Here is a 27,929-nt window from a genome sequence, read left to right as displayed (position 1 = left end):
AAATTCCCGCCCCTGACTTTAAACAATCCAGTTCTCTGATTGGTCCTCTGGTCAGGTGTTCGGTTACCCTTTTCAGGTAAAAGAAACTTAACCCTTACCTACCTATCCATTTATGACAGCAATGTCACTAACTTTTTGTTCTTCGGGTAAGAAAATAGAGGGAGGATCACAGATATGCACAATTGACTCTGAGTGATGGTTCATTTGGAGCCAAAAGTGGGCGGAGGTTCATAGGTACCACCACTAATTTTCCCCCAATTAAGGGGAAGCCCAGTGGCACTTGGGGAGCAGCAGGATCCTATTTTGAATATTTCCACAATCTACTGTCATTCTGATTACGCACATGGGCGGAGCTTATTTTATGAGTGGAGCTCGGAAGAGTACCCCTGTACCCTCCACCTTCTTTTTCCCCCAGTATGACCCCGATAATAACAGCATAATTTAACAGTGCAGTAAATTCATGTTGGCACAAAGGTCCCAGTCCAGCCTGAGTGTACATGTCTAAAGCACTATGTACTCCAGGTGCCATGTAAATCGCAATACCCCCGAGGGAGCTCTCCATGCAGGACAAGGACCAAGTAAGAAGTACGGTGGGGTGGGGGTTGAATCAGGGAGCTGGGAAGCAGAGGACCTGGGTTCTGCTACTGACTCAGCCAGCAGCTTCCTTTGGCAGGTCACCACAGTGTCCCCAGCTGTGTAGTGGGAATAGCACTTTCCAGGCATGGTGCAGCACTTTGGGCTACTCAGCTGCCAGGCCCTGTCAGTGCAGAACAGGACCATGCTAAGCAGCCGAGAAGGGAGATGTCCACATTGCGTAGGTGACCTGGGAGCTTGGTGCTCGAGCGCCAGGCCAGAGCAAAGCTCACAGTGTGTTGTTTGTCTGCTGTAAGGTGAAGAGTGTGAACCTGTCAGAGGGCGAGGTTCTCGCCATTCGTGGAGTGGACGATGACAACTTCGTGATCTTAGCCAATCAGACACTTTTGGTGGAGGGTCAGGTGATTCGCAGCCCAACCAACACCATTTCCGTTTACTTCCGGACATTCCAAGACGATGTGGTTGGGACATTTCAGCTTCATTATCAGGGTACGTGTTCATTACCCGAAGCTAGTGAACCCCTCCCAGCCCCAGGGGTGAGAACCCAGCGGGGGCCTTGCACATCAGCCCCCCGGCACAGCCAGGCCAGCAGCATGGTCGAGTGGCTGGGGCAGTGGGCTGCAACCCAGGAGACTTGGGTTTTGTTCCTGACTCTCTCCCTGATTTGCTGTGTGACCTTGGGCAAACTACCGCACCTCTCCCTTGCACGGGGCTGCTCCATTGCAGTCGGGAGACAGAGGGGAGGAGGGAATCAGACCCTGGGTGTCGTCTTTGCAGAATCCTTTCAGACCCCTGGCTAAAGATGCTACGTGAGTGGGACTTGTTAGAAGATTAAATGTCCTTCCCCATCTGCCGTGCCAATCCCTCTGCCACTGGCACTGTGTCCTGAATGGCTACTGGGCCACAAGTGCAGCCATTACAAGCATGGGCAGGAGCACATTTGCTGACGTTATTTGGTAGCTCCCAAGCTCAGGGTGAATACAGGGACTGAGGTGAAATACCTCAGCCCCCATTCAGCCTAAGGCCTCTGAATAAAACCAGTTCATATTCATTGTAGCTGAACACAATCTGCCCCCTGCCCAAGCCTTTGCCTGCTTAGGAGAGGAGTTAATAATCAAACACTAACTGCAGGCTTCTGCCCCTTGTGGGATGTGGCTGTGTTCTGTGGGACCAGGCTCAACGGGGCTGCTCCAGCAAAGTAGGTAGGCATGTAAATAAACCCATTGTCTTCCTGTTCTTAGAGGTAGGCTCATGCTTGAATGCTTTGCTGGATCAGGGCCAGAGTGAGCAGACGTCTCTATTCTGGGACGCTTCCCGCACAGACACAGGTTAGTTATTTCTACAGGCCTTGACACGTCTAGTCTTTCTGGCACGTTTCCAGTGGTTTTATTTTCCCCTAGGTCCACTGCGTTCTGTTTCTGTTCCCACAGAGAAGCCCACCTACAGGGACCCGTACAGAATCTTTATTTTTCCCTGGGACAGCTACAGAAAAATAAACGACTACAAGTGAATTCTTGTTAGAAACAAGAATCAGAAAGGACGTCTAATCGAAAGCATGAACAGGTGAAAAGTCATTAATCAATGGTTCAATGGCACAGACACGCAAGTCTCCAACAATCGTGTGTCTGGGCTAGTGTGACCAGGTTCCAGCACCTCTTCAGCTTTCACCCACTCTTCCTATTGTAGAATTAGGCAGAGAAGACAGTGGTTATGCTTAAAATCTCGCTGTGTGTTTGTTCTAGTGTTCATGCTGAGCTGCAGCTTTCCGCAGAGGCCTGACTTTGGAGATGTCACCGTAATGGATCTGCATTCTGGTGGAGTCGCCCATTTCCATTGTTACCTGGGATATGAACTCCAAGGCCCCAACCTGCTTACATGCATCAATGCATCTAGGCCTTACTGGAGCAGCCCCGAACCTGTCTGTTCAGGTACAATATCTGATCAGCAACACAGGTGCTAAGACAAGCTGGACTCTAGAATAATTTAGTGTTAAAAGTTGAATGTGAGCCTGGGAGAGGGGAAAACCGTACCAAATTCTGCTCCCATTTACATCAGCGTGCATCCAGAGTAACTATCTGAGTCCGTGGAGTGACACTTCATTCGAGTAAAGCGTGACCGAACGGGCCCTGCCCGGGTGCGGAACGCCTGGCACGGCACCAGCCGTGCTGGGTTGTCGAGAATCCACAGTGCTGAAAGGCAGAGACATTACTGCCCTCTGCTTCCCTCTTGCTTTTTAGTGGCAAGTTGGAGGCATTTTCACTCTACCTGGGGCCTGGTGACAAGGAAGGAGCTGCTCCCTGGACAGAAATATCTGACTGGGGGCAGAACTGACCCACTGTTAGGCAAGTAACAAAAAGGAAATGGCGATTTAAAAAACAGAGAGAGAAAACAATGAGCAAAGCTCCTTTATCAAGTGGTTCCTGGGTTTCTCGGTACATATTAGATTGCCAGGGAAAGCAAGGCCCTGCACCACTAATCTACATACAGGCTCACCCCATGTTTCATTTGGCAAGAGTACAGAAGCACGGGGGCTGTACAAGCCAGTAATAAAAAGCCCCAGAGAGCCATCTGCCTTGGTTTATAACAAGACACAATAAGTGAATAAACAGACACTTATGGGGACAGTAACAATGAAATCGGCCTGATCTCATTTCTGCACTATCAGCAGCAGTCACAGTTCACCTTTTTTTTCTCTGGGGGAGTAAAATTCCTCTTTGGCCAGAAACCAGATGTGGCAAATCTCAGCCTCAAAGACAAATGTTTCAGCAAGTTACAGGCATGTGAAAGCAGAGAGTGCTAATAGTAACTGGCTAGCAATCTGTGCAGTCACCGGTGTGACCAGCGCCCAGTGGAATGAGATCCTTCTAGGGAGGTTGTATTTGTTTGCTCCTTTGCATGCGCCACAAGCTGTGTTCCAGGCACTTTTTGAGATGTCTTCTTGTCTGTCAGCTTCTTAATGTGCTGCTGGGCTGTCAGAATGGCCAGGTCTCATCGCCTTCCCTCAGACTCAAGGAGGCACAGCCTCATCAGTGGCTTCTGGTGGAGGTAGAATGCAAATCCCCCAGGAGCTGATATATCTGCTCATCTTATCTCAAAAAGCTTTTCCTCCTGCCTCTACCACTCCTCTGCTTTAAACTATTTCCAGTTGTGTTCAGAGCCACCCAGCTTGCGTGTGAGAATCACTCATGCAAAGCACAGCCTCCTTCACTACATTATACAACCTCCTTCCTACATATTCCCTCTCCCATGCTTGCAGGGATTTCCCTGTCTCCACCATGCAGAGCTGCACACACCTGTACATTTGCAGTGCAGGATGGGGCAGTTTCAGTTGACATTGGGTTTGGGGGTCTACCCCTTGCTCCTAACTTTCCTTTCCCAGGTTAAATGAACCTAAAATGTCAAAGAGAAACCCAGTGGAAAGCAGAGCATCCCCTGATCTGGGGTCAAACCCACACAAAGCCACGAGCTTCACATGGTTTGAACCTGCAGCTGCAATAAATCAACCTAGTGTCCCTCTTGCACACTGTGCCATGCTGGGAAGGAAATGCAAAACCAGGGAAGAGTTACATGTTTTGGGGATTCATAACAGGAGTGGATTCTGCTCTAAGTTATACTGGTGTAAATCCACCTCTCTGGAGTCAGTGGAGTCACTCCAGTTTACCCTGGTGCAGCTGAGAGTAGAATCTGCCCTGATTTGGCAGCCCATTTCTTGGGGAAGAGGTCCTTCTTAGCATAAACACATTTGTCAGTACAGAGCTCATGACCCGCTTTATGTGGCTGGGACCGAAGCTCTGAATGGCCGCGTACTCCAGTTTCACTGTCTCTGTGCTTTCCTCGCCAGCACCCTGCGGTGGCACTGTGCATAATGCCACGATTGGACGAGTTCTCTCACCAAGCTACCCTGGGAACCACAGCAACATGCACTGCGTGTGGACCATCACCGCTCCCCAGGGCCAGAAGCTGCACTTGCACTTTGAGAGGCTTCTGCTGAGTGAAAAGGACAGGTGAGGAGTCGCTCGCAGAGAAGCAGACATGCTGACCCCAAAGCCCAGAATCTGAGCTGACCTGTGCAGGGAGGTTAGCTTTGCCATTGCTGCCAGGGCTACTGCTGGCATTCAGGGGTGCCAGGTCTCAGCACCCCTGCTCTTCCCACCCTATGCCATCAGAGTAAGGACGACCTGGCAGCCTCCTACCCCATCCAGAGGAGGCTCAAGGGGCTCGCAAGGGGTTTTTCTCAGGACTGACTGAACAGTGTATCCCCTCACTCCAACCCGGGTAGGCCTTACCCAGTCACCTTTCAGACGGCCTGGGCCAGGCGTAGATCTCCCATCTCCAGGGCGTGCTGGGAGCAGGACACTTTCCATCTCTTTACAGTGGGAGCCGGTGAGTTGGCTAGGGATTTCGATGGCCCTGGGTAGTGAAGTGTAATTCCCACACCAGGTGTTCAGACCTCTAGCGGGTCTTGTGTGCATGGGAGGGGGCAGGGAGCATCACCCATTTGGGGATTTCATTGTAGGCCAGCACTGTCTAGGGCAAGCGTCTCCAGTGTGCGGGGGTTGGGGGCTGGATCACCTGCAAATCGTCACAATGGTCCCTTCTGGCCTTAAACATCTACGGTTACCCCCACCCACCACTTGATTTAGCATGGGGCCTGTATAATGACACTGGGTCTCATAATCAGTAGCCCAATCCACAAACTGCCCCCCCGGCTCCCAAAAACCCCAAATGCCCATGGCTGCGTCTCACTCACAAATCACAGTCTGTTGCCATCATAACACAGAGCACACATTCATGGGGCTGATGTTTGTGTTTAAGTGGCATTACAAATTCAGTCTGGTAACAGGCAATAAAGCCAGTTTATGGCTTGTAGTAAAAGTAGAGAATAAAGCACCTGTTTACTACACCATAAAACAGATGTAGCCGCTTTATGAATTGGTGTTTGCATCATTTCTTTCAAATGCTGCCCTCCGAATGCATGACCGAACGGGCCCCTGCCTGGGTGCAGAATGACTGGCATGGCACCTGCCATACTGGGTTGTTGAGAATCCACGGTGCTGAAAGGCAGGGATGTTGCTTCCTCCTGCTTCTCTATTTTTAGTGGCAAGTTGGAGGCATTTTCACTCTGCCAGGGGCCTGGTGAGGAGGAAGAAGCAGATCCCTGTACAGAAACGTCTCACACTGTTGCCACATACACGTTTCACCCTCTTCCTTCCTGTGCTTCCAGCTCCTCACTCTGATCCTGCACTGTGCTGGTAAATGAACCGGGGCGGGGGTGTGTGGAGTGAGGGATTACCAGCCTGTGCTGGCTCGGTCCCCGCCCAGGCAGAAAGGTGACCAGCAGAGGAGACAAGTCTTTGCTAACATGCCAGGTCCTCTCTGAACAGAATGGTGGTGTACAGCGGAGAGACAAACCACTCAGCCATCCTCTACGATTCTCTCCGGACAGAAAGCGTCCCCTTTGAAGGTGTGATCAGCGACGGCTCTGCCATCCGCATTGACTTCATGGCGGATGAGGCGAGGGCCACCACAGCTTTCAACATTCGATTTGAAGGTGACTCTCCCTTTAATTTTGGATCTGGCTGATGGGTAGCAACAGGCAGACACTAGCCAACGCTGCTTGTGCTCAGTGGAATCAGGCAATTAAGAGATGTACTGATTACAGTTACTCTAGCAGGGGTTACCCTTCGTAGCAATAGGAAGCTGCATGCCCCTGACACCAAGAGAATCCAATAACCACCCTGCCCCTTGTCCCTGCATTATTGGAGGCCTCTATTGAACCTGGTGCTGAGTCTGCCAGCAGACGGGTAATCAACTCGCTCATATCTCTAGGCCAGTAGAGACAGGCCAATGTCTGCTCATGAGGCTCCCATGAATTACAGAAGGAAAGTCAGTGCAGTTCCTATCCCCTCCCAGCCTGGCTGCTGCAAATGTGACAACTGCATGAGCCCTTCTGGGAGGATTTACCTCCTAGCTGCAAACATATCACTGGTGATTCATGGTCAGCTGCAGCTTCTAGTTCTCCCCAAAGTGAACAGAAATCAAGGCAAAAGAAACGAGGGTTCATTTCTGCAGTACAGATAGTCTGGGAAATGGGGCTCTTTTCCCTTCATTCTCTGTGAGGGGCAAACCGGACCAACGTTTACAAGCCAGAGAGCATTCCCCGAACCCAGGGGAGAGTCAAGCCAGAAATGTTAGTCTGACAGCAGGACGCTACTTCCTCCCCATGCTTTGGATTTACTTTGGTTTAGCTTTGAGTTGGACAAGTGACTGCTCCAGAGGTGAGCCCCGTTCCAGTTGCTGAGGTCCCACTGTCCAGAGGAATCAGGAAAAAGCCAGCCTGTACCTGGGATGGCAGGCAGCACGGCAGATACATTCTGCTAGACAGACACACCAGGGTGCAATCAGATTAAAGCAGTGGCAGTTTGGATCTACATTTTTTTAAAAGGTGGGGAGAGAATGGAGAAATCACAGTTCCTCCAGTGTCATTGAAAACTGAAAATCAAACCTCCCATTCGTTCCCAGTTTCTCTTTTGCTTCCCCGTGCCCTGGCACCATTCAACATCAGAATCTATTTCCTTACTGAGGATGCAAAGACGCTGAACATTCAGTCTTCTGCTTTGTCCCCTTGTTCTGCAGGCACTTTAAATGTTTCCCTACAATCCCAGCTTTCCCAAACAGCTGTTTTATTTTATAGGCTTTTTTCTTTCAAAAGTTTTTGTGGGGTTTGGTGCCAAAGCTCCACGGTGACTGTTAGAAGCTATAATAATCCCACCCATGTCACTCACCTGGCTACTATTTAAGTCCCACTTACCCCAGACCTAATCATCTGTGCTCAGAGTTAAGAGCAATTTCTTTACATTTGAAAAGTGCCATGATGCGTAATGAAACTACATTATACAAAGAATGTCTCTGCTAACCACAACTAACCCCTGCTCACTTTAACTAAGAAGTGCGCTGGAAGTACAGAGTGCCAGATCCTCAGCAACTGGTAAAATCAGGGAAGATGCACTGACATCACCAGAACTGACTTCAGTGGCGCTATCCTTGTTTGCACGAGCTGGGGGTCTGGCCCTGCTCTCTATATTTTGCAGTTCAGTGACTGTCTAGTCAGCAGTTGGGGGTTCCAATAGACCAGATATGTCTGAGCCTTTGAGACTTGGCGCAATCTCCCTTCATCAGACCTGCTGTTGGTTCAATCAAACCCAAACCGTTCCTTCCTGCTTCCAGCCTTTGAAGACAGAATAGTGCAGCTCCCCCTCCTGGGGTACGTGCACTAGGAAACCCGAATGGACAGCCCTACAGGAGCTCTGTCCAGCACGGCTGCATTGCTGCCCGGGCTGGTCTGAGGAGCTGGGGGTGTTAAGTGCCAGAGAGCACTAACTAGACATCACTGTAACGGGGGCTGCCACCCAAGTGCCCCTCAGGGCCTGGACACCTCTGCTATCCTCTGCCCCGTTTTTCCCCTTCAGCAAACTCCGCCATCTCTGTCAGCCAGGGCCAGTTCCAGCAGTTTTGCCACCCCAAGTGGCAAAAAAAAAAAAAAAAAAAAAAAAAAAAAAAGCCGCGATCGGCGGCACTTCGGCAGCAGCTCTGTCGCTGCTGCTTTATTCTTCGGCGGCTGGTCCTTCCCTCTGAGGGGGACTGAGGGACCCGCCGCCAAATTGCCACCGAAGAGTTGGATGTACCGCCCTTTCCATTGACCGCCACAAGCACGTGCTTCCTGCACTGGTGCCTGGAGCCGGCCTTGCTGTCAGCAGCAGCCCTGCTTAGCATCTGGAGGTTTCTGACATTCACAGAGTTCACAGACAAACACAAAAGCAATCTTCCACCCAGGCTTACCCTGGGCGTGGTCCTTCCTCCAGGACCACAGCAAGAGACCCTCTTTCCATCCAGCTCCACTCTGCCAATCCCTCACTGTAGGAGCCCCTCCCTGCAGCTTCCTGCTGCCTTTTAGCCTGGGATCACCCTGATTCAACCCAGCTGGGGCCCCTCCTGTCACCAGGGCTGCCTTAGCCTCCGGCTCTCCAGTCCTGTTACAATCACCTAACACAATCCAGGACTTCCTGACTTAGAAGGCAGAGTAACAAAGTCAAAGTCATAAGCAGATTCTCCCGGAGAGGTTTTGTGTGGGTGAGGGGGCTGCGGATGGTGGAATAAGTCAGACGTGTCCAGGTGCATGGGTGGAGCAGAGTGAGTGTTACTTACAGGTTGGCTGGTGATCTGGCCAGCCAACCAGCACCCTCTAGCCCAGGGGTCGGCAACCTGTGGCACGCGTGCCAAAGATGACATGCAAGCCAATTTTTAATGGCACGCAGCTGCCTGCTGGGACTCCAAGTGTCACTAAAAATCCTGCCGAGGCGGCAAGCCGCGGAGTCTGCGGTCCCGGGCTGGAGCACTGGCGCGAGCGCAGCAAGCCACTGCCCCCTCCCCGGCCTTCCCCCAGAGCCCGGCCGCCGCCCGCACAGCACTCTGGGGGGCTGGGGCTAGACGCTCCCGCGGGGCAGGGTTTGGCTCCGTGGGGAGGGAAAGCTGCTCCCTGCTCATCGGGAGCCCTGCCGCCGCGTGCTTAGCGCTCTGAGGGGCGGGGTGGAGCAGGGCTGCGCGCGGGGGTGGCGGTGGCAGCGGCAGGGCTCCGGATGAGCGAGGGAGCTTTCTGTAAGCGGGCCGGCTCTGGGCCGGATGGGGTCCGCGGAGGGGGGGGTTGGGTAAGGGGTGGGAGCGTCAAGGGACAGGAGCAGGTTGGGTTGGGTGGGGGTGGGGGTATATTGGGGGTGGTTAGAGGAGCCAGGGAGTGTTGCCTGGGCATGGCGGTTCCAGGGTCTGTTTGAGGGGTGGTTAGGGGTCAGGGCAGTCAGGGGACAGGGAGAAAGAGGGTCCTGGCGGAGCAGTTAGCGGTCGGGGGTAGTTCTCTGGAAGGGCGTGGTCAGGAGGACAGGGAGCTGCGGGGTTGTTGATGAGTCGGGAGTTCTATGGGGTGGGACATGTTCAGGAGATAGGGATGTGATGGATCGGTGGCGTGGGGCATGGCAGGGAGCGGGTGGGGGGGCACTGCGGTCCCAGGTGCAGGCATCAAGGAGGTAGGGTGTGCAGAGGGTTGGGGCAGGCAGGGAGCAGGGTGGGGGGCAGTGTATGGTCCAGATTCTGGGGGACTGAAGGAGGTAGGTGGACTGGGAAGAGGGTGGAAGCAGGCGGGGACAGGTATGGGTAGGGGTCTCAGGGGGGCAGTCGGAGTGGTAGGGGTGTGCGAGAGGGGTGGGGCCAGGCATCGCGGAGAGGGAGGTGGGGGCTTGTATGGGTTCCAGGAGTTTGGAATCCTGACAGGGGTCAGGACGGTGTTTAGATATAGCATGGCGTCCAGGTGGTGTGTGGATAAGGGTTGCGAGCGTCAGGGAGTATATGGTAGGGGTAGGTCCTAGGGGCGCGTCAATGGGGGATAAGGGCAAGGGAGGCTTAGATAGCAGTGATTGAGGTCCAGGAAGGGGGTAGTCGGGACAAGGAGAAAGGGATGGGGGTGGGGCGGTTTCGGCGTGGGGAGTCACCGGCCTTGCCCTGAGCCCTGACCCCCACACACACCCAGGGCCCTTGCCGCTGAACCTCTATGTTTACCACCCAGATCTCATGTTGGACTCTTCACCCCTATGATGACCCCAGCCTGACTGGCACCCCACACATTACCCATCTGCCCCTACCCCTGAACCTCCACTCCCCTCACATGCCCCCAGACTCTGCCCTGACTCTTGCACTCCCCACTTCCCCAGCCCCGCCAATCCCTGCACCCTGCACATCCCACCCCAACCTGAGCACCAACGGGAGCCCCTACAACCCTCTCCATTTCCACTGCACTCTTCCACACACACTTAGGAGCATTGCCCAGGTAAGCGCCCCCACAACCCAAACTCCTGCCCCAACCCCCTGAACCCCTCCTTCATTCTTAGCTCCTGGCCAGACCTTCACCCCCAGCCCTGTGCTTGGTCCACTCCCACTCTCAGCTCAGTGCTGAAGAGAGAAAGAGATGGGCCAGAACCAGGAGCGAAGGTAGGTACCCACTGCCATGTGGGCAGGGCCAGTGAGCCCAGGACTGGCAGCGAGCTGAGTGGATCCGGCAGTCAGGATCCGGCTGGCAGGAGCTGGAGGATGGAACCCGCTGAGTGGCAGTGAGGCTGAGCGCTCAGCTCACTGCCGCGTCTGGGGATCCTGGCCACTAGCCCACAAAGGCCCGCTGGCGGTCTGGGGTTTGGCTGCGACCCTTCCCAGCTGGGGTCCCGGCCGCAGGCCCCACTCAGCCCACTGCCGGCCTAGGTGAACAGAACCCCAGACCAGCAGCAAGCTGACTGAGTTGGTGGCATAAGATCAACATTTTAATTTAATTTTAAATGAAGCTTCTTAAACATTTTGAAAACCTTGTTTATTTTACAATACAACACTAGTTTAGTTATATAATATATAGACTTGTAGAGAGAGACCTTCTAAAAACATTAAAATGTATGACCGGCACGGGAAACCTTAAATTAGAGTGAATAAATGAAGACTCGGCACACCACTTCTGAAAGGTTGCCAACCCCTGGTCTAGCCCATAGAATAGGGCCAGGGGCCTGCAGCTTCGTTATCCTGGACCCCCTTCTGACCACAAAAACTACTACCCGTCCCCAAGAAGGGGGACTGAAGCCTGAGCCTGCCTGAGCCCTGCTGCTCTGGGCAGGGGGCCTGTAACCTGAGCCCTGCTGCCCAGGACTGAGCCAAAGCCTGCGCCCCGGGGTGGTGGGGCTCGGGCTTCGGCTTTTGCCCCGGGCCCCAGCCAGCCCTGGTGACCCCACTGAAATGGGGTCACGACCCACTTTGGGGTCCCAGCCCTCAGTTTGAGAGCCGCTAGAATAGGGGCTGATATGTTCCCTAGTTAAACTTCCTGTGCAGATCCACACAATACAGCCCCTGGTGACTGCAGAAAATGCCAAGATAACAGAGAAGTAATCTTACTCCAGTCATTTGCCTTCTGCCTGCGAAGTGTCGTGGAGCAGGCTGAGCAGCTGTCAATCTGACTGAGGAATGGCCTGCATTTGTGAACCAGTTAATATCCAGGGAGCTCCAAGAGATTTGCCACAATTGTCATTTCAATACATGCTGCTGTCAGGATCAGTCTAAGACCTCGGGTCTCTGACCAGACTCAATAACATGCAATAATCCCAGGGAAGAGAATTGCTTAGTAAATATATAAACTGGCAGCATGGCTTGTATATTACTGTTGATAATACACAAAGGAAGTGGGGCTTGGCTAAGCCTTAAAAGCTCAGAGCAGATAAACCATTGTTAATCCTAATTGCCTGTAAATAAGCTATGGGACAGGGCTGCAACATCCCCATACAGGAGCCCGGTTCAGCAGTGGCCACGCTGTGAAGCAGATGCCAGGCGCCTGCAGTTTGGGAAGGGTTTCCACATCAGCCCCGAACTCTTCTTCTAGTAACATGTTAAGTGATAAAAATGTCCAGACCAGCCCTGACTAGAATCTGCTCAGTTACAGTCAATTGACAGCTTTCAGTTTCAGCTTCCGCACATTGTTTCCCAGCTCACAGTCACTGGGCACTAGCTCTGTTTGCTCAGCGCTGGCTGAGGATTGGGCTGCCCGGGGAACCTTTAACCAGAATTGCCACCCTCGATGTAAAACAGATGTGACTGGAATGGAATTTATTCGACAGGCAGATTTCTCCCTCCCACATGCCTCCACACATGGCACAGCGCCGGGGAGCCCAATGGCATTCCAGACCATGGCACAAGCTACACTGGCATCCAGACTGTGCCAAGCTCACTGCTGCTGGGATGTACCAGTCCTGACTTCTGGAGAGGCCCTGCCAGGGAGATAAGCACTGAGTCAGGCTGGTTCTTATTCTTCCTAGAGCAGCTCACTGCTCCCTAGTGCTACCACAGATAGGTTATGTAACACTGGTCTGTACAATGGATAACAGCCTACTACTGCTAACGGACTTACCCATTTAGCTCAGCTGGTGCTTTGGAGCTGATGGCCCAGAGTGTAGACTCTGTTGATTACCTGTGGTGAGAGTTGTTACAGTTGCACAAAAACTAGAAAAGGAGACAGTGACAGGTGCTGTCTCCTCCCCAGAGCAGGATCTGTGCTGCGTCAGTCCAATTAACATGGTGTTTCTCCTCCAGCTTTTGAGCGAGGCCATTGCTATGAACCCTACATTCAAAATGGGAATTTTACCACCTCCGATCCTACCTACAACCTGGGAACGATGGTGGAGTTCACCTGTGACCCTGGCCATTCCCTGGAGCAGGGACCTGCCATAATCGAGTGTATCAACGTCAGGGACCCCTACTGGAATGACACCGAGCCACTGTGCAGAGGTCAGTTACTGGGGTCGCTATGCCTTGCGTTGGTATTGCATGTAGGAGAACATACAAAAATAAAAACTCTCCAGTGTTAGTGACCGCGCTGCCAGAGAAAGCGACTGCATGTGAGTGAGGATAATGTAGCCTAGTTCAGGCATATATCTGTGAGCCCTTGCACAGCCTTCAGAGACAGGACAGCAAATGCAAAGAGGGCCTTAGCCTCCATGGGGCCAGTTCACTGCACTGGAAGAGTGGGGGCTTGACCTTTCTCAAAGTCGGCTACCAGAGCTCCCCCTGAGCCAGGCAGAGCTCCCATTGTGCTGCAGGCAGCATTCTCTCAGCCCCCAGGACTGCTGCTGCACATTGAGTGGATGTTTTCAGAGAACTATCCACAATGACTCCAAGGTCTCTTTCCTGAGTGGGGTCTAAATGAGCTGTTACCACTCAAGAAAGATCTTGGAGTCATTGTGGATAGTTCTCTGAAAACATCCACTCAATGTGCAGTGGCATCAAAAAAGCAAACAGAATGTTGGGAATCATTAAGAAAGGGATCGATAATAAGACAGCAAATACCATATTGCCTCTCTATAAATCCATGGTAGGCCCACATCTTAAATACTGAGTGCAGATGTGGTCGCCTCGTCTCAAAAAAGATATATTGGAATTGGAAAAGGTGCAGAAAAGGGCAACAAAAATAATTAGGGGTATGGAACGGCTTCTGTATGAGGAGAGATTAATAAGACTGGGACTTTTCAGCTTGGAAAAGAGACTAACAAGGGGTGATATGATAGAGGTCTGTAAAATCATGACTGATGTGGAGAAAGTAATAAGAAAGTGTTATTTACTCCTTCTCATAACACCAGAACTAGGGGTCACCATATGAAATTAACAGGCAGCAGGTTTAAAACAAACAAAAGGAAGTATTTTTTTCACACAATGCACAGTCAACCTGTGGAACTCCTTGCCAGAGGATGTTGTGAAGGCCAAGACCATAACAGGGCTCAGAAAAGAACTAGATAAATTCATGGAGGATAGGTCCATCAATGGCTATTAGCTGGGATGGTGTCCCTTGCCTATGTTTGCCAGAAGCTGGGAATGGGCGACAGGGAATGGATCACTTGATGATTGCCTGTTCTGTTCATTCCCTTTGGGGCACTTGGCATTGGTCACTGTCAGTAGACAGGATACTGGGCTAGCTGGACCTTTGGTCTGACTCAGTCTGGCAGTTCTTACGAGCCATCTCTCTCTGTCTCTCACTATTTCAGCAATGTGTGGAGGGGAGCTCTCTGCCATGGCAGGAGTCATCCTGTCCCCCAACTGGCCAGAGCCCTATGCTGAGGGAGAGGACTGCATCTGGAGGGTACACGTTGGGGATGAAAAGCGGCTTTTCCTGGACATCCAGCTGTGAGTACTTTGCAGGAGCCTGACCCGGGCTGGGCTGATCCCTTTCCTCCAGCAGCTGGTTTATCATGTATGATTGCTCTGCTGACACCAGAAATTGTTACAAGGCCCTGGGTGTGTTTGTGGGACGTGCTGCCCTTTGCTGTGCTTAGACCTCGGCAGGAGGGCTACGCACAAAGTGACCACAGATAGCACTTTCTGTGCCAAGACCAACTACCTACTAGCTGCCTCCATCACAGAGAAAAGCAAGTCTGTGTCCCAAAAGTTCTAATCCTGGTTCTGTCTCTGAAACTGCTGGTCATCTTCAGCAGGTCACTGAACCTCTGTGCCTCGGTTTCCCCACCCATCTGAGGGATTGGGATATTAATGAGAGCAATATGAATAATGCCATAATTTTAGATGCAGATCGGAGAGGGACAATGATCTCCCTGGCCAGGCAGAGGTGCTAAAAGAACTAGAGATTGCAAAGCATTTTGAAGATGAAAAATATTACACAAGTGTCATTTGATTTATAACCCTAGATCGCATCCTGTGGAAATCTGCTGGACTCATGGATGAAGGTTCTTAGCACAAATTCTGCCTTCTTTTGCAGAATCTCAATTTTAAACAGTGGAGCTTGCTGGCCCATTTTGACAAGAGTCCCCATGCCAATGTGGTGCCACTCGATCTGCAGCATGACACTCGTGTGTCTGCTCTAGATCATGTGGGTGAGCGAGAAAGCTCCTCAAGGGAGGTGTGTGCTCCCTGGCCCTGACAAAGGGCTACCCCAGCATGCATAGGGAGAAGGCAGATGAAACTCCTGTTGCTGTGGGGTTCTCTAAGGCGCAGAAATCTCCATCTGCCACCCAGCCTTGCCCTCTCTGAAACATTCTCTTTCAGTGCCAGCCCCAGCTGGGCTCTGGATGGGATCCTACTGGCTGGCTCTGGCCTAGGCTCTCCTTCTTGGCTGGGTTCTTTCAAGCTCTTTTCACTAGCACAGGATGAAATCGTTTGTGACGCACTCTGGGCTCACTGCTCCGGTAACGAGGAGGGCTGCTCCAGAAGGGAAACGTGCTCTTCTCGTCGTTTCACTAGCTAATGGTTCTTGAGATGGCTGTTGTGCTTGCAAGTCCTACTGCTGGAGGGAGCAATACCAGGCCTGCATGAGATCAGCCTCAGCAAGGAATCATTTTGGCAGGGATCAGCTCCATAGTGAGTTGAAAATCAGGTACTGGATCGTATTCCAGCCCAGCTCTGCAGTGCCATTATGGTCCTATATTAACTCGCCTGGTCTCTTACCCTGCAGAAAAGCATTTACCGACTCCCGCGTGGCTCACTGACATTCAGACAGTGTCCAAAAGAACCATGCAACAGTCTCAGCTTGAGGGCCTGGCAGAGCCAACAGAACACACTGCTTTCAGGGAGCATCCCAGACTCCAGAGCATTTGGGCTTTTTGCTGCTAATGAACCCGTCTAGAGGATGCTCAGAAAAGGGCTCCGGAGCAGGCAGAATGCTATTTTGTGATGACCTCCCTGCCAGCTCTGCAGCTCATGCAGTCTTGGATATCAAGGGAACTTGCTGTCTACAGATGGAATAACTTCAGTTTAAAATAGCCTTCTGGGGGCCTGGCCTTGTGTTCTGTACAACTCAGCCCCTATCAGAAGGAGCAAAAGTATCCCACGCTCACGTCCACAGCAATGTTTCAGGAGCTGACGCCAGTGCTCTAGGTGAGCTGGGCTACAGGCAGAGCCCACTGTCACTGGAGTAATTAGCTGGGTCTAAGCTTCAGACTCCAAAGCAAGGTCTTAAACTCTTCACCTGGGCCTCAGACTTTTCTGTGTCGCAAGGCTGGCTGGGGAAGCATGTACAGGAAATGGCAAATACTTGGCTGCAGGCTCTCATGCATTGGGGTTTTCTTGGTCATTGCTGACACACAGTGTACTGCAGTTTGAAGAGGGTTTGGGCCTGTGCAGCCCTGAGAGCAGAGGCAGGTTGGCTGGGAAGCTGAAGAATGAGGAGGAATTTTCTTGCTGTCCTTTCTCCCTTTGAAACTATTAAATGCTGGTGGAATTGAAGACGTCATCATTCCCCACATTGCCAGCAGTAAAAGTCTGCGTTCCGAAATGTGGCTGCAGCCCCAGGGCTGCAAAAGGCAGTGTGTAAACACAGCATCACCTGGTACTTTTAACTCAATCAAGTGTCCAGCAGATGGAGACACGCAATAAATAATGACTTACCTACACTCTGGTAATCATGCAAGTGAGAGCCAATCGCAATTTCCCTGTAGTATTGATATGAACACAGGATTCATATAGCAAAAGGGGCCCATGGCCTATCCATTGTGATCCCCTGTCTCCCTGATGCTATGCCTGATGCTTTGCAGGAGGGCAAAAACTCCTGATGCTCCTGTCTGGATATGTAACACCTCACATAAGGCAAAGCCACTTCTTCCTCACTGTGGTGACCTGCTAATGCTCTAAGATGTACTCAGAGCTCCCCTTGCGTTCTGCAAACAATCCATCGTGGCCATAACATTGGGCAGCAGGGGGGAACCTACTGGATGGTTCCTGGGAGCAGAGGGAGACTGACACAGGTTGGAAAGCAGGTGGGTTGAGTGTCCCTTTCACAAGCCTTGTCCTTGACAAACATGACTCATTTCAGGTCACAAATTGCACTTGACTTCCTGCTTCCTCTGTCATTCAGTTGCTCAATGGTCTACTCTAGACTGTGAGAAAGTGTGACTGGGCGGATGTCTTTGTATGTGCCTGTTCTGCAAGTCATTCCTTGGCTCTGTGCATGTCTCACTTGGTCACTTAGCTCAGAGGCAACCAAGACTATGGTGGAAATTTAACAGAGGAAAAAAAGAACGAGCTTGGTTTTGAAAAAGACTGAAGTGAGACTATGTAATAGAACATCTCACCCAGACACGCATGCACATACCCATGCAAGTGTGTTTATTGTGTGGAGAGTGGGCCGGTTCTGTCTGGCTTTCTGCAAACCTGCTTCCAGATTTAGAAGCCTGCGTGGCTGTTCACTGATATAATGATCCCTTCCATCCTGTTTGCAAACAGCTTTTACTTCTCTTTCAGGTGGATCCAAGAAGTGTTCCCCAGAACAAGGGGAAGGTTTTTTTAAAGACAAATGAGCTGGGGACTGAAGCTAGTCTCTGCCATGAATGAACCCCCTGCTAACACATGCTTGTCCAGGGCAGTCCAAAGCTACAAACTAACTTGCATTATTTCCTGTATTCTTCTGGCCCAGTGTGCTCTGAGGCTCACCACCGGCCCTGACCTCAGACATGTCGTTTTATGGAAGCCCAAGTTAGCAGGGCTGCAGTCACTGGCACTCTGTCCTGTGGCTGTAGTTAAACTCCAGGACATTCTCTTTGAATGGGAACTTGATGAGGTCCAGGCAATAGAAACAGCATAATTCCATGGCACCTAATATTTTCTCTAGGTGCTTATTGTCTAGGTAGGACACTTCCGAGAACTTTGTGTAACTTTGAGAGACAGAGCACAACTTACAGCCTACAAACAGCATCCAGTCTACACAGCTCCCCACCCCATGTCTGCACCAGCTGGTGAGGGCATAGTGCCGCAGCCAGAGAGGCGGCAGTGAGGCTGCATGCCTCTCGGGAATGCTCAGCACAGCTCCAGCTCTGTAAGGAATTGTGTTTGATGCTTTAAAAACCACCGAGTATGACCGTCTGAACTGTGGTGTGGCTGGCACTCGATCACTCATCTGACAGAGCAAATGAGACAGCGTTGTGTGCATGCACACTTCAGCAGAGCGCAACACATCTCAATCAACAAACAAGCGCATGTGCCAATAACTACATCAATTTCCAGGCTCAGTACAGAGCTCTGGACTAGAAACTGGGCGCTCAGCATTTCTAGATGAGAGCTCTGCTGTTAAGCTAAGTGCCAGGACAGACTCACACTTATCACACTGCCTGCAAATCCTTTGGCCTGTTTCACAGCTGTCATAGCAAGCGGTGTCAGAATCACTGGATTCAGGGTGGAGGCCGTATTAATCTGTATCAGCAAAAAGAACAGAAGTACTTGTGGCATCTTAGAGACTAACACATTTATTTAAGCATAAGCTTTTATGGGCTAAAACCCACTTCATCGGATGCATGGAGTGGAAAATACAGTAGTAACATATATACTGTGTACACAGAGAATATGAAAAAATGGGTGTTGCCATACACACTATAACGAGAGCGAGCAGTTAAGGTGAGCTATTCCCAGCAGGAGAAAAAAACTTTTGTAGTGATAATCAGGATGGCCCATTTCCAACAGTTGACAAGAAGGTGTGAGTAACAGTAGGGGGAAAATAGCCTGGGGAAATAGGTTTGACTTTGTGTAATGACCCATCCACTCCCAGTTTTTATTCAAACTTAATTTAATGGTGTCCAGTTTGCAAATTAATTCCAGTTCTGCAGTTTTCATTGGAGTCTGTTTTTGACGTTTTTTTGTTGGAGTATTGACTTTGAGGTCTGTAATCAAGTGGCCAGGGAGATTGAAGTGTTCTCCGACTGGTTTTTGAATGTTATAATTCTTGACGTCTGATTTATGTCCATTTATTCTTTTACGTAGAGACTGTCCAGTTTGGCCAATGTACATGGCAGAGGGGCATTGCTGGCACATGATGGCATATATCACATTGGTAGATGTGCAGGTGACTGAGCCCTTGATGGCGTGGCTGATGTGGTTAGGTCCTATGATGGTGTCCCCTGAATAGATATGTGGACAGAGTTGGCATCGGGCTTTGTTGCAGGGGCAGGTTCCTGGATTAGTGTGTCTGTTGTGTGGTGTGTGGTTGCTGGAGGTGCCCAATGTTTGCCCTCCGTGCGTGAACCTCAGGGCGCGGGAGAGTTCGCTTGCCTTGTGCACCATTGTTATGGGGATTGTTTCTGGGGCTGAATACACCCAAGAGAGGCAAGTATTGGTGTGACTTTCTTTGTCAGGAAATCGTCACAGCGGGACCCTCTTGGCTCTGGTTTGAGGCATGGAAGCCCGGAGCAAATCTGGCTTGTGCGTGAAGCAGAAGATTGGGAAGACAGGGTTTCTCAGGGAGGCATCAGAGGGATTTTTCTGCTTTTCCTGCCTGGCTTAATGTCGTTGCTGGGTTTGCTTGGCCTGTTAAGAGCTGCTCAGGCAGGAAGCTGTTTGTAATGTAACCGCAGCTTTGTTAGAACTGGCCACTGATGAGCCATACACCCTGATGGCTGTGCCACTAGGTGGTGCTCTTTGTACATGCTGTGACACACATACACACATGTTCTGGATGGGCTTTGAGAGGACATGCAGAACAGAGCAGGGAGGCAGGCAGCCTCAGAGCCTGGGAAAGCAGCTACTGTCACCCGTGTGGCCCAGGTAGTGGGGCCTGGCTGCTAGTGTCCGGCAGTGGAATAGTTTTAGTGCTGGTCACTCACTTATGTGCATGTCACAGAATCATACAAACAGAATATCAGGCTTGGATGGGACCTCTGGAGGTATCTAGTCAGGAGGGCTGCACGCTGCTTTGTCAAGGGGACGCTGTCTCAAGTGGGTCCCTAGGCCCTTTCACTAACATGGCTGCTAAGAGCTCAGCATGAGCTGTGCCTGGCACTGAGTTCCCCTGTTCTCTCTCTCCATCAGCACGAGTGGAGACCAGTCCGGAATTTCCCCTCACAAGTTATTTCCCCCACAGCTGCCATGCACTGCAGACAGAGCGCATGTGGGCACCTGGCACCATCTCAGGCTGCACGCTACCAGAATAACCTTGCCACAGACAGGGCTGTGACTCCGTCTTCACAGCTGCTGGGAGGGCGAGGAAGGACCACAAGCCATAGTGACCTCTGAGGCAAAAGGCACATCCCATCACCTCGCTATCGCTTGCGCACAGTGGTAGCTATGGGGCTAAAAAGAAGGAAAATTAATAATGAGAGAAACCTACACCTGGGCTGGAGAAGTGAGTGGGGGCGGACGGATCCAAAGCAGAAATTGTCGTTGGAGGATCTGTTGAAATGATGGAACTGGGAAAGATACCAGAGGATGGAAGGAGGGATAAAATCCTCTCCTCTGTCCCCCCTAGGCTCAGCTGTGGTAACCAGCTCCAGTTCCCTTGTCCTGGATTTTCTTTCTTTTGTGGGTTCAAGGCGTCTGCATGAAATGCATCCACTCTCCTGCCTGATTCCATCAGACCCACTGTGTGCTGAGGATTGAATTCCATGGCCACCTGAGACCAGAGACGTGAAGTAGGATTGGCCCCTCACTGCCTCATGCAACACACATACAAGCTGGCAGCCTCACTGCACGTCAGGGGCTAGCCAGTAAGACAAGATGCCTCTGAAAGCTGCCTGTGCTGAGAGCCACTGCCATGGAGATCTTTGGGGATTCCCAGAGACAATTCCACAGAACATCAAGTACCAGTTTAGAGTCAAAACAACTTTAAAGCTTTCAGTGAAAATTCGAAGGCAGGGTTTTGTGGGGGCTGGGGTGGGGCAGAATTGGAGGCCAGACAATTTGAAGGAATCAAACAGAAGTGTCACTGTTACAATGGTGTTTGCTGGAAAGCAGAGATTTGCTCCAAGTGCCAGCATTCTGCTGGGGTTGGCTGGATAGCTTCCACCAAGAACCTTACTCAGACATTTGCATTTGCATCTCGAAGCAAAGCCACACTAGGCTGGGGTGGGCATGGGGCAGGTGCCCCAACTGAGTGGCAGCAGCGATGGGACACTGCCTGCATAGGGCAAGAGAAAGCATAGTAAAACCAGGGCACTCCCCAGCAGGGGCAGCTTCTCTCTGCCCAGTGTGCCTGTGCAGGGGATGTGGGCACTGCCATGACCTGACCCTGCCTGGGCACCCCAGTCTCTGGAGATTTCCATGCTGTGAGACGCTATCAAAAGACTTACTAAAGTCAAGAGATAGCACATAGCCTCCTTCCGCACTGCCCACCAGGCTTGTTATCCCAGCAAAGAAGGATGTTAGGTTGGTCTGAACAATCTGTTCTTGACAAATCCCTGTTGACTGTTATTTATCACCTATTATCTGCTTGGTGCTTATAAAGCCTTTGTTTGCTCCATTATCTTTCCGGTACCAAAATGAAGCTGATTCATCTGCAATTCCCTGGCTTGTCCGTCCTCCCCTTTTCATAGAGCGGTGCTATACTCGCCCCTTTCCAGTCCTCTGGGCTCTCTCCTGTGTTCCATGAGTTCCCAAAGAGCATCGCGAATGGCTTAGCAAACTATTAAGCCATAGCTGGGAGTTTAAAACTGGCACCAGCTGGACAGACCCACTAGGCATTTGCAGCAGCAGCTTCCATTTCTGGTTCAGGGCTTGCATGTGCCTGGGGAACCAGTCCCAAAGATGGGAGCTGGAAAAGTGAAGTCCTGGTGAAAACACCAGCCGGGCACAGCAGGGAGTGTCTCTCTGAAGAGAGCCGGCTGCCTCGTGGAGGAGAGCTAGAATTGCTTGGTACTGATCTGAGCATGATAGCATGGCAGAAGGTGTTGTTTATTTATCAGTTTCTTCTGGGTTGATTTGTCACTTAATGCGTCTCAGCTCATCTCTGTTCAGGCTGGCCCTGGTGGGAGATTTCACAGCCCTGGGCTGACAGCTTGGGAGACGAGCTGTCTCTGTTCATCCCCAGATACAGCTGTGCTCCCTTCCTCCCCATCCGTTTGCCCCGGAGGCAGGGGAGAGGAGAGGGACTTTGGCTCCCAGATACCAATCAGTCATGAGCCTCTGCCACCAAACGAGGAGGTGGTTGGAGGGCCTCCCTCAGTGTGGTGTGTTCCTCGGCTCTCCCCTGCAATCCCAGACCCTGCATGCCACAGACAGCAGCTCCCCTTTGACCCGTCCAGGGCAGCACTCGATTAGCAGAGACATTGAGAGGCCAAGGACCCCTGCTGTCTGCTGTGTTCCCTGGTCCTGCTGCGCTCAGGTGCCTGAGGTGCTGGGCTCTCTTTTGGGAGGGCTTGGCAGGCTTGGTGTGGGTCTCCCTTGCGAGTAGTGTGACTGGCTTTCTGGCTACAGACACACACACCCTTTGTTAACCTGAAGACAGGATGGCCAGTTATACTGGCTTGACTGCTGTGTGATAAGCCATGAGGAGAGCCAGACCAGCAAAGGACCTTCAGAGAGGCAGGAGCTTGCAAGGATGAAGGTGCGAACCTGAGCGTAGCCAGGTGACCTATAGTTCTCTGCAAAGGAGTCTGCGGAATTTGAATTTCTCCTAGGTGGTCACAGAGTGACATTCATCACAGATTTCTCACCCTCCAAGACCCTGCCCCCGCCCTCCTTCCCACCTGTAGATTTCAGTCTCTGGGAGAGCAGTGCACTCTGCTGGCAAGGAAAAGCTAAACACTGGACTGAGCTGGCCAAAAGGTTTGTTTGGATGCAGCAAAGTGCCCTGTCTCTGCAAAGCCAAGTGGGGGCCTTTGCCTGGGAAAAGCCAGGCTGCTGATCCCGGGAGTGCTCACGCACCCACTGCAGAATGTGGTCATTCGGCAAGAGTTTTCTCACTTGGTTACCTCAGCCATTTTATATGTAAAACATGAGGGAGAAATGATCAAATGTATCTTTTCCAATGGAACCCTGTGGGATGGACTTTACTCAGGAATTCAACCCCATCCTTTCCAAAGGGCTGAATGAAATTGCTTGAACTGGGTCTCCCTCCATTCATAATCCCAAGCTGGAGAAGCTTCACACCAGTTGTGAAGTGCTGGGATGCATCAGACACAGAATTAACATGCCCCCCACACAGCTGTGATCTCTTTAGTGAAGAATGATCAAGTTGTGCCCCCTTTTCCTGGGGTTTTGGCAGGCTGTGAGTTTGCCAATGGCCAGTCACTCCAAGCCATTTCAGGCACTGAGGCAAATATCGCTGGTAGGAGACAAATAACAGTTCAGCTTGTTTTTAAACCATCTTTTGACTTTTGTTGTTAGTTTTGCATCATTTCATGTCCATTACATGCCACATGCACCATAGGCCAGTACCCCATGAGCCAACCAGATTCTGTGACTGTTCTGTCTCTCTGCGGAGTGGTTGTAGCTGGGTCTGTCCTAGGATATTAGAGAGACAAGGTGGGGGAGGTGATAGCTTTCATTAGACCAGCTTCCATTCGTGAGAGAGACACCCTTCTGAGCTATGCAGTGATGTGCTGCTGATATCCTAATATGGGCCTACTTCAAATATTTCTCCCACCAGCCCTGACAGCCCCTCTTTTGTCCTGGGGGGCATGTGCTCTCCAAGGGGACAGGGAGGAAAGTCTGGCCAAGCTATGGTTTTCTCACAGCCCTGAGATGGAGGCACCCTGTTTGGCAAATGACTGTCTGTCAATGGACTTGTCTAGAGACACAAAGACTTTGCCACTGAAAGCCCCCGAGAGACCACTGCTCTGCTTGTGATTTGGGGAGGGGAGGGGAAAGCTGAGGGTCTCCTGCCCTGGGGAGAGGTTTGGAAAATACCTGCTATCTGGGGCATTGTGGTCCATTTTACAGGCTTGTCCTTCAGAAACACATGTCTGAACCCTGGGAATAAAGCCTTGTCTACACTGGCAGGTTTCTGCACAGTAAAGCAGCTTTCTGCGCTGTACATACGGCCAAGCCACTTAGAGCGCAGAAACTGCACAGTTGCAGCACTGTAAAAAAGCCACCCTGATAAGAGGCATAGAGCTGTCTGCACCAGGGCTACAGGGCTGTTGTGCCAGTGTAGACACCCTGGTCAAAGACAGCACTGTGAATGGCACCCAGGAGGTGTCCCACAATGCCTGTTCTCGCCTCTCTGGTCATCAGTTTGAATTCTACTGCCCTGCCCTCAGGTGACCAACCATGAGCCCCACCCCTTAAATTCCTTGGGAATTTTGGACGTCCCCTTCTTGTTTGCTCAGTGATGCGTGCAGTGATCTTGGCGCATCTTTCTAGGTGGCCCTGCCTGCTCCACGCTTTCTGGGACAGGTTTAAATTGCCCCGGAATGCAGTGGAGCTGCATCGATTTACACCAGCTCAGGTTGTGAGCCCCTGGCCATTGCTGCCGCTTGGTTCCAGGCCAGCCCAGCACCAGCCATGCCCCAAGGACTTGTTAGAGCGAGCTCCTCCTAGCGATCCTCCTGCTCCTCACTGGAAAACTGGACACTCAGCGTGGTCAGAGGGTGTGGGGCGGAGCAGATGCTGGCTGTGGGAAGGGAGGGAGGCAGCAGTGACAGAGGGAGGCAGTGCCCCAGGGGGAGGGCGAGAGTTAGGTACACACTGACCCAGAAGCAGGACAAGAGGAGGCCCCGATGCAGGCCTGTGGCAAGCCACTGCTAGCTAGGCAGTGACCCTGCCTATTGCCCGCCTCGTTCTGGCCCCTGCTCCCTGCTGCTCCCAGAGCTGCCTGCCTGTGAGGTTTCGGTTCCAGCGGGAACATTGGCGGTGGGGGATGTTGTGACATGATAACATTAATTCTCCTTCAGAGCAGGAGCCAGTTATCTCATCTCCATGTCCTACAGCACTGAGCTTTCTGCCGTACGAAAAGAACAAGGAATTCAGTTCAATTAAGCTGTGAGAAATCCAGCCGTGCCATCAGAAGGCAGCCAACGCTGGCAGCGGGTGAAGGGGGGTGACGGTTGCTCATGGCACCACTATGAAAATGCCCAAAGACGCAGACATGTTCTGTGCTTCATCCAGTCAGAAATCAGCCCCCCTCGTGCCATCTGTGCACCGTGCAGCCACGGGTGCAGCCCACAGGCTTTCAGGTTCACCTCAGCTCTGCAATGCACAGAGCAGCGCTCCCTGTCCCACGCCTAGCTCACTGGCGCCGGATCGGCCCCTATGTTAATTCAAACGATAGCAGGCCCCTGTGCAAGCTGTTCCCTCTGTCTGTGGCAGGGATCCCCAACACGGGGGCATCTAAATGTACCCACATCCTGCCTAGCGGACGAGCATGCGCCGAAATGCCACCGAATTTCTGCGGCATTTCGGCAGCGACACCTCTCAATGACGCCATTTGCCACTGACAAAAGACGTCATTGAGAGGTGTCACCGCCGAAATGCTGCAGAAATTCAGTGGCATTTTGGCAGATGCTCCACCGCCGCTTTGGTCCTTCTTCTGGCACCAGCCAGACAAAAAGGTTGGGGCCCACTTGTCTGCGGAGTCCTCCAGGAGCAGAGATTTCTCCGGGTGCTCATCAGAACATTGGGTCCACACACTGTACTTCCATACCCAGGTCCTGGGCGTGGAACAAGTGAGGTGAGTCTGCTGGGGGGTGGTTACAAGCCTCGCAGACATGTCTGGTGGTGTTATGGTCTGGAGCTGGCAGGGTCCATTTCCCATGTCCCCTGAGTCTGACTCAGTAACATGCTGGCTGGATTCCCCTGTGCGCCCGATCTGATCAGGCTCCTCTCTGCGCTTCCCTTCCCAGCCTAAACCTGAGCAACAGCGACATCCTGACCATTTACGACGGGGACGAGCTCACAGCCCGGATCCTGGGGCAGTACGTTGGCAGTAGTGGCCCCCAGAAGCTCTACTCTGCCACCCCCGACCTCACCATCCAGTTCCACTCCGACCCTGCGGGTCTCATCTTCGGGAAGGGGCAGGGATTCATCATGAACTATTTAGGTAGGTGTGCTGGGGGAGCTGCCTTGTCCAGCCAGGGCCTCCACTGCGATCTACCTTTGGGGCAGTGCAGATGGCACTGCGATCTGCTCTTGGTGTTGGTGGGGGCACTGCGATCTGCTCTTGGGTCAGTGGGTGGCACTGCGATCTGCTCTTGGAGTAGTGAGGAGGCACTGTGATCTGCTCTTGGGGCAGTGCAGGTGACACTGCAATCTGCTTTTGGGGCAGTGAGGCTGGACACGTTGCATCTGGGTGTGGCGTCTGCAAGGGCCGTGACTCAGTGAATTCTAACCAGGAATTTGGAGTAGTGAGTGAGGGGATGCAGGTTTTCGATGTTGAGCTAAGTCACCCAGCGCAGACAGTGGGCCCCAGGGCTCCAGTTCAGCTCAACTGATGCCATGCGCTAGCCCTGGGCAGGCAGTCAGAGCAGCAGAGGCTCCCTATGCTCCTCTGAAACCCGTAGCTGCTGTTACCTACATCCCCAGGCAATGGCCACCTGCTACAGCCCTCTGTGGCTACTGTCCCTGGACTTCGCCAGCCCTTGCAGCATTCTCCAGCCCTACAGGCCCCATGGGCTGGCCTAGACAGCGCTGCCACACTGTAGCATGGCACCGGCCATAGGGAACGGCCAGAGTGACGCTCACTGCCTCAGAATTGGGGGTGGGAGGTGCTTGGTGCCGACTGCTGGCTCCGTGGGGATAGCCTGGCCCCTTGGCCTTAGCTGGGGCCGGTCACTCATTCCCACGTTCTGTTTAAATGGCACCTTGGGACAGGATCCCTCTAACTCCCTCATTCGGCACACCCTACCTGATGCATGGCGGGGGCTGGCCCGCGGCACAGGGGTGGGTTGCACTAGCATGGCTGTGGGAATGCTTTGGTCAGGCTCAGCTGTTGGTCCCTCAGCACTGACCCAGAGTGGCAATGGGCTACCCAGTACAACGTGTGCGTTGCAGTGCTCCAGCTGCATCCAGAGCCCCATTTGTGCATACACAGAGTGCCCAGATTGCACACACGCAAAGCACCCGGCTTGTGCACAGACAGAGCACCCGGCTTGCACACACGCAGAGCGCCCGGCTTGCGCACACGCAGAATGCCTGGCTTGCGCATATGCAGAGCACCCGGCTTGTGCACTCACAGAGTGCCCGGCTTGTGAACAGACAGAGCGCCCAGCTTGGGCACACGCAGAACGCCCGGCTTGCAGACACGCAGAGTGCCCGGCCTGCGCACAGACAGAGCACCCGGCTTGCACACATGCAAAGCACCCAGCACCCCCCTAGAAGCTGGCCGTGGGGCCCAGTGAGCATTTCTCCTTCCCGCCTGCATGTACTGCATGCACCATAACAGCAGCAGAGAATAAGATGCAGTGCAGGTCAGCTGTGATCTGCAGGGCTCCTTCCGTAAAGCACCATACTGCATCTGTGGACAGAGCTATCAGTTTATGAGTGTTTTAAAGTCACAGACCTTAGGAACGTAGCGGGCAGGAAATAATATGCTGGAGCAAATTAGCCCTGAATGTAAGTACAGTGCTCAGACATCACTGTTTTAATAGGATGTGTGAAAAATCAAACCCTTTGGGATCAAATGCCTGCAGCTGGCTTCTGCTAAAAGTATACTAATGCTGACTGTGTTTAGCATCCAAATCAAGGCAAATGTACCAGACGGCTTTGGTTAGCTGGGAATTCCCCAGGGCCAGCCCAGGGCATTATACTTTCCATCTTTTGGGGATCTGGGCCCAGGAGGATATTTCAACTCCTCGTTAACGATGGGACAAGTTGAGTTTCTAACCCAAGCAGAAGGGCAGCAATAGTCAGGTGTAAAGGCCCAGGCACGCCGCTTGCCTGGACAGGGAAGGGACACTTAGGAAGCGCCGCCTATTTCTGAAACTCGTTAGGTTCTAGCGGGATTTTGAAGCCTCTAAACCCAGCCCTAACCTGGTGCTGTGCTGATCACACTGTGCAGTGATGCTCCCTTTGCAGACCATGGCACAGCACCGCCAGGGCTAGCCAATGGCCGACTGAATGCTTTTCAC

At 52.2% G+C, this 27,929-nt stretch overlaps 1 protein-coding gene across 2 annotated transcripts in view; it reads left to right on the top strand.

Moving 5' to 3' along the window:
- SEZ6L (seizure related 6 homolog like) overlaps positions 1 to 27,929 on the top strand; it is a 69,194-nt gene that overhangs the window by 26,466 nt on the left and 14,799 nt on the right. For both annotated transcript variants that reach the window (XM_032769863.2, XM_032769862.2), the window contains exons 3-9: positions 891 to 1,083; positions 2,337 to 2,522; positions 4,436 to 4,598; positions 5,979 to 6,145; positions 12,757 to 12,951; positions 14,202 to 14,340; positions 25,707 to 25,903. In XM_032769863.2, the coding sequence (XP_032625754.1) occupies positions 891 to 1,083; positions 2,337 to 2,522; positions 4,436 to 4,598; positions 5,979 to 6,145; positions 12,757 to 12,951; positions 14,202 to 14,340; positions 25,707 to 25,903 (1,240 nt within the window). The remainder of the gene's footprint in view (positions 1 to 890; positions 1,084 to 2,336; positions 2,523 to 4,435; positions 4,599 to 5,978; positions 6,146 to 12,756; positions 12,952 to 14,201; positions 14,341 to 25,706; positions 25,904 to 27,929) is intronic.

The sequence above is a fragment of the Chelonoidis abingdonii genome, chromosome 22 (genome assembly GCF_003597395.2).
Source record: "Chelonoidis abingdonii isolate Lonesome George chromosome 22, CheloAbing_2.0, whole genome shotgun sequence".
NCBI lineage: Eukaryota > Metazoa > Chordata > Testudines > Testudinidae > Chelonoidis > Chelonoidis abingdonii.
This window is presented reverse-complemented; position numbering and strand designations above follow the sequence as displayed.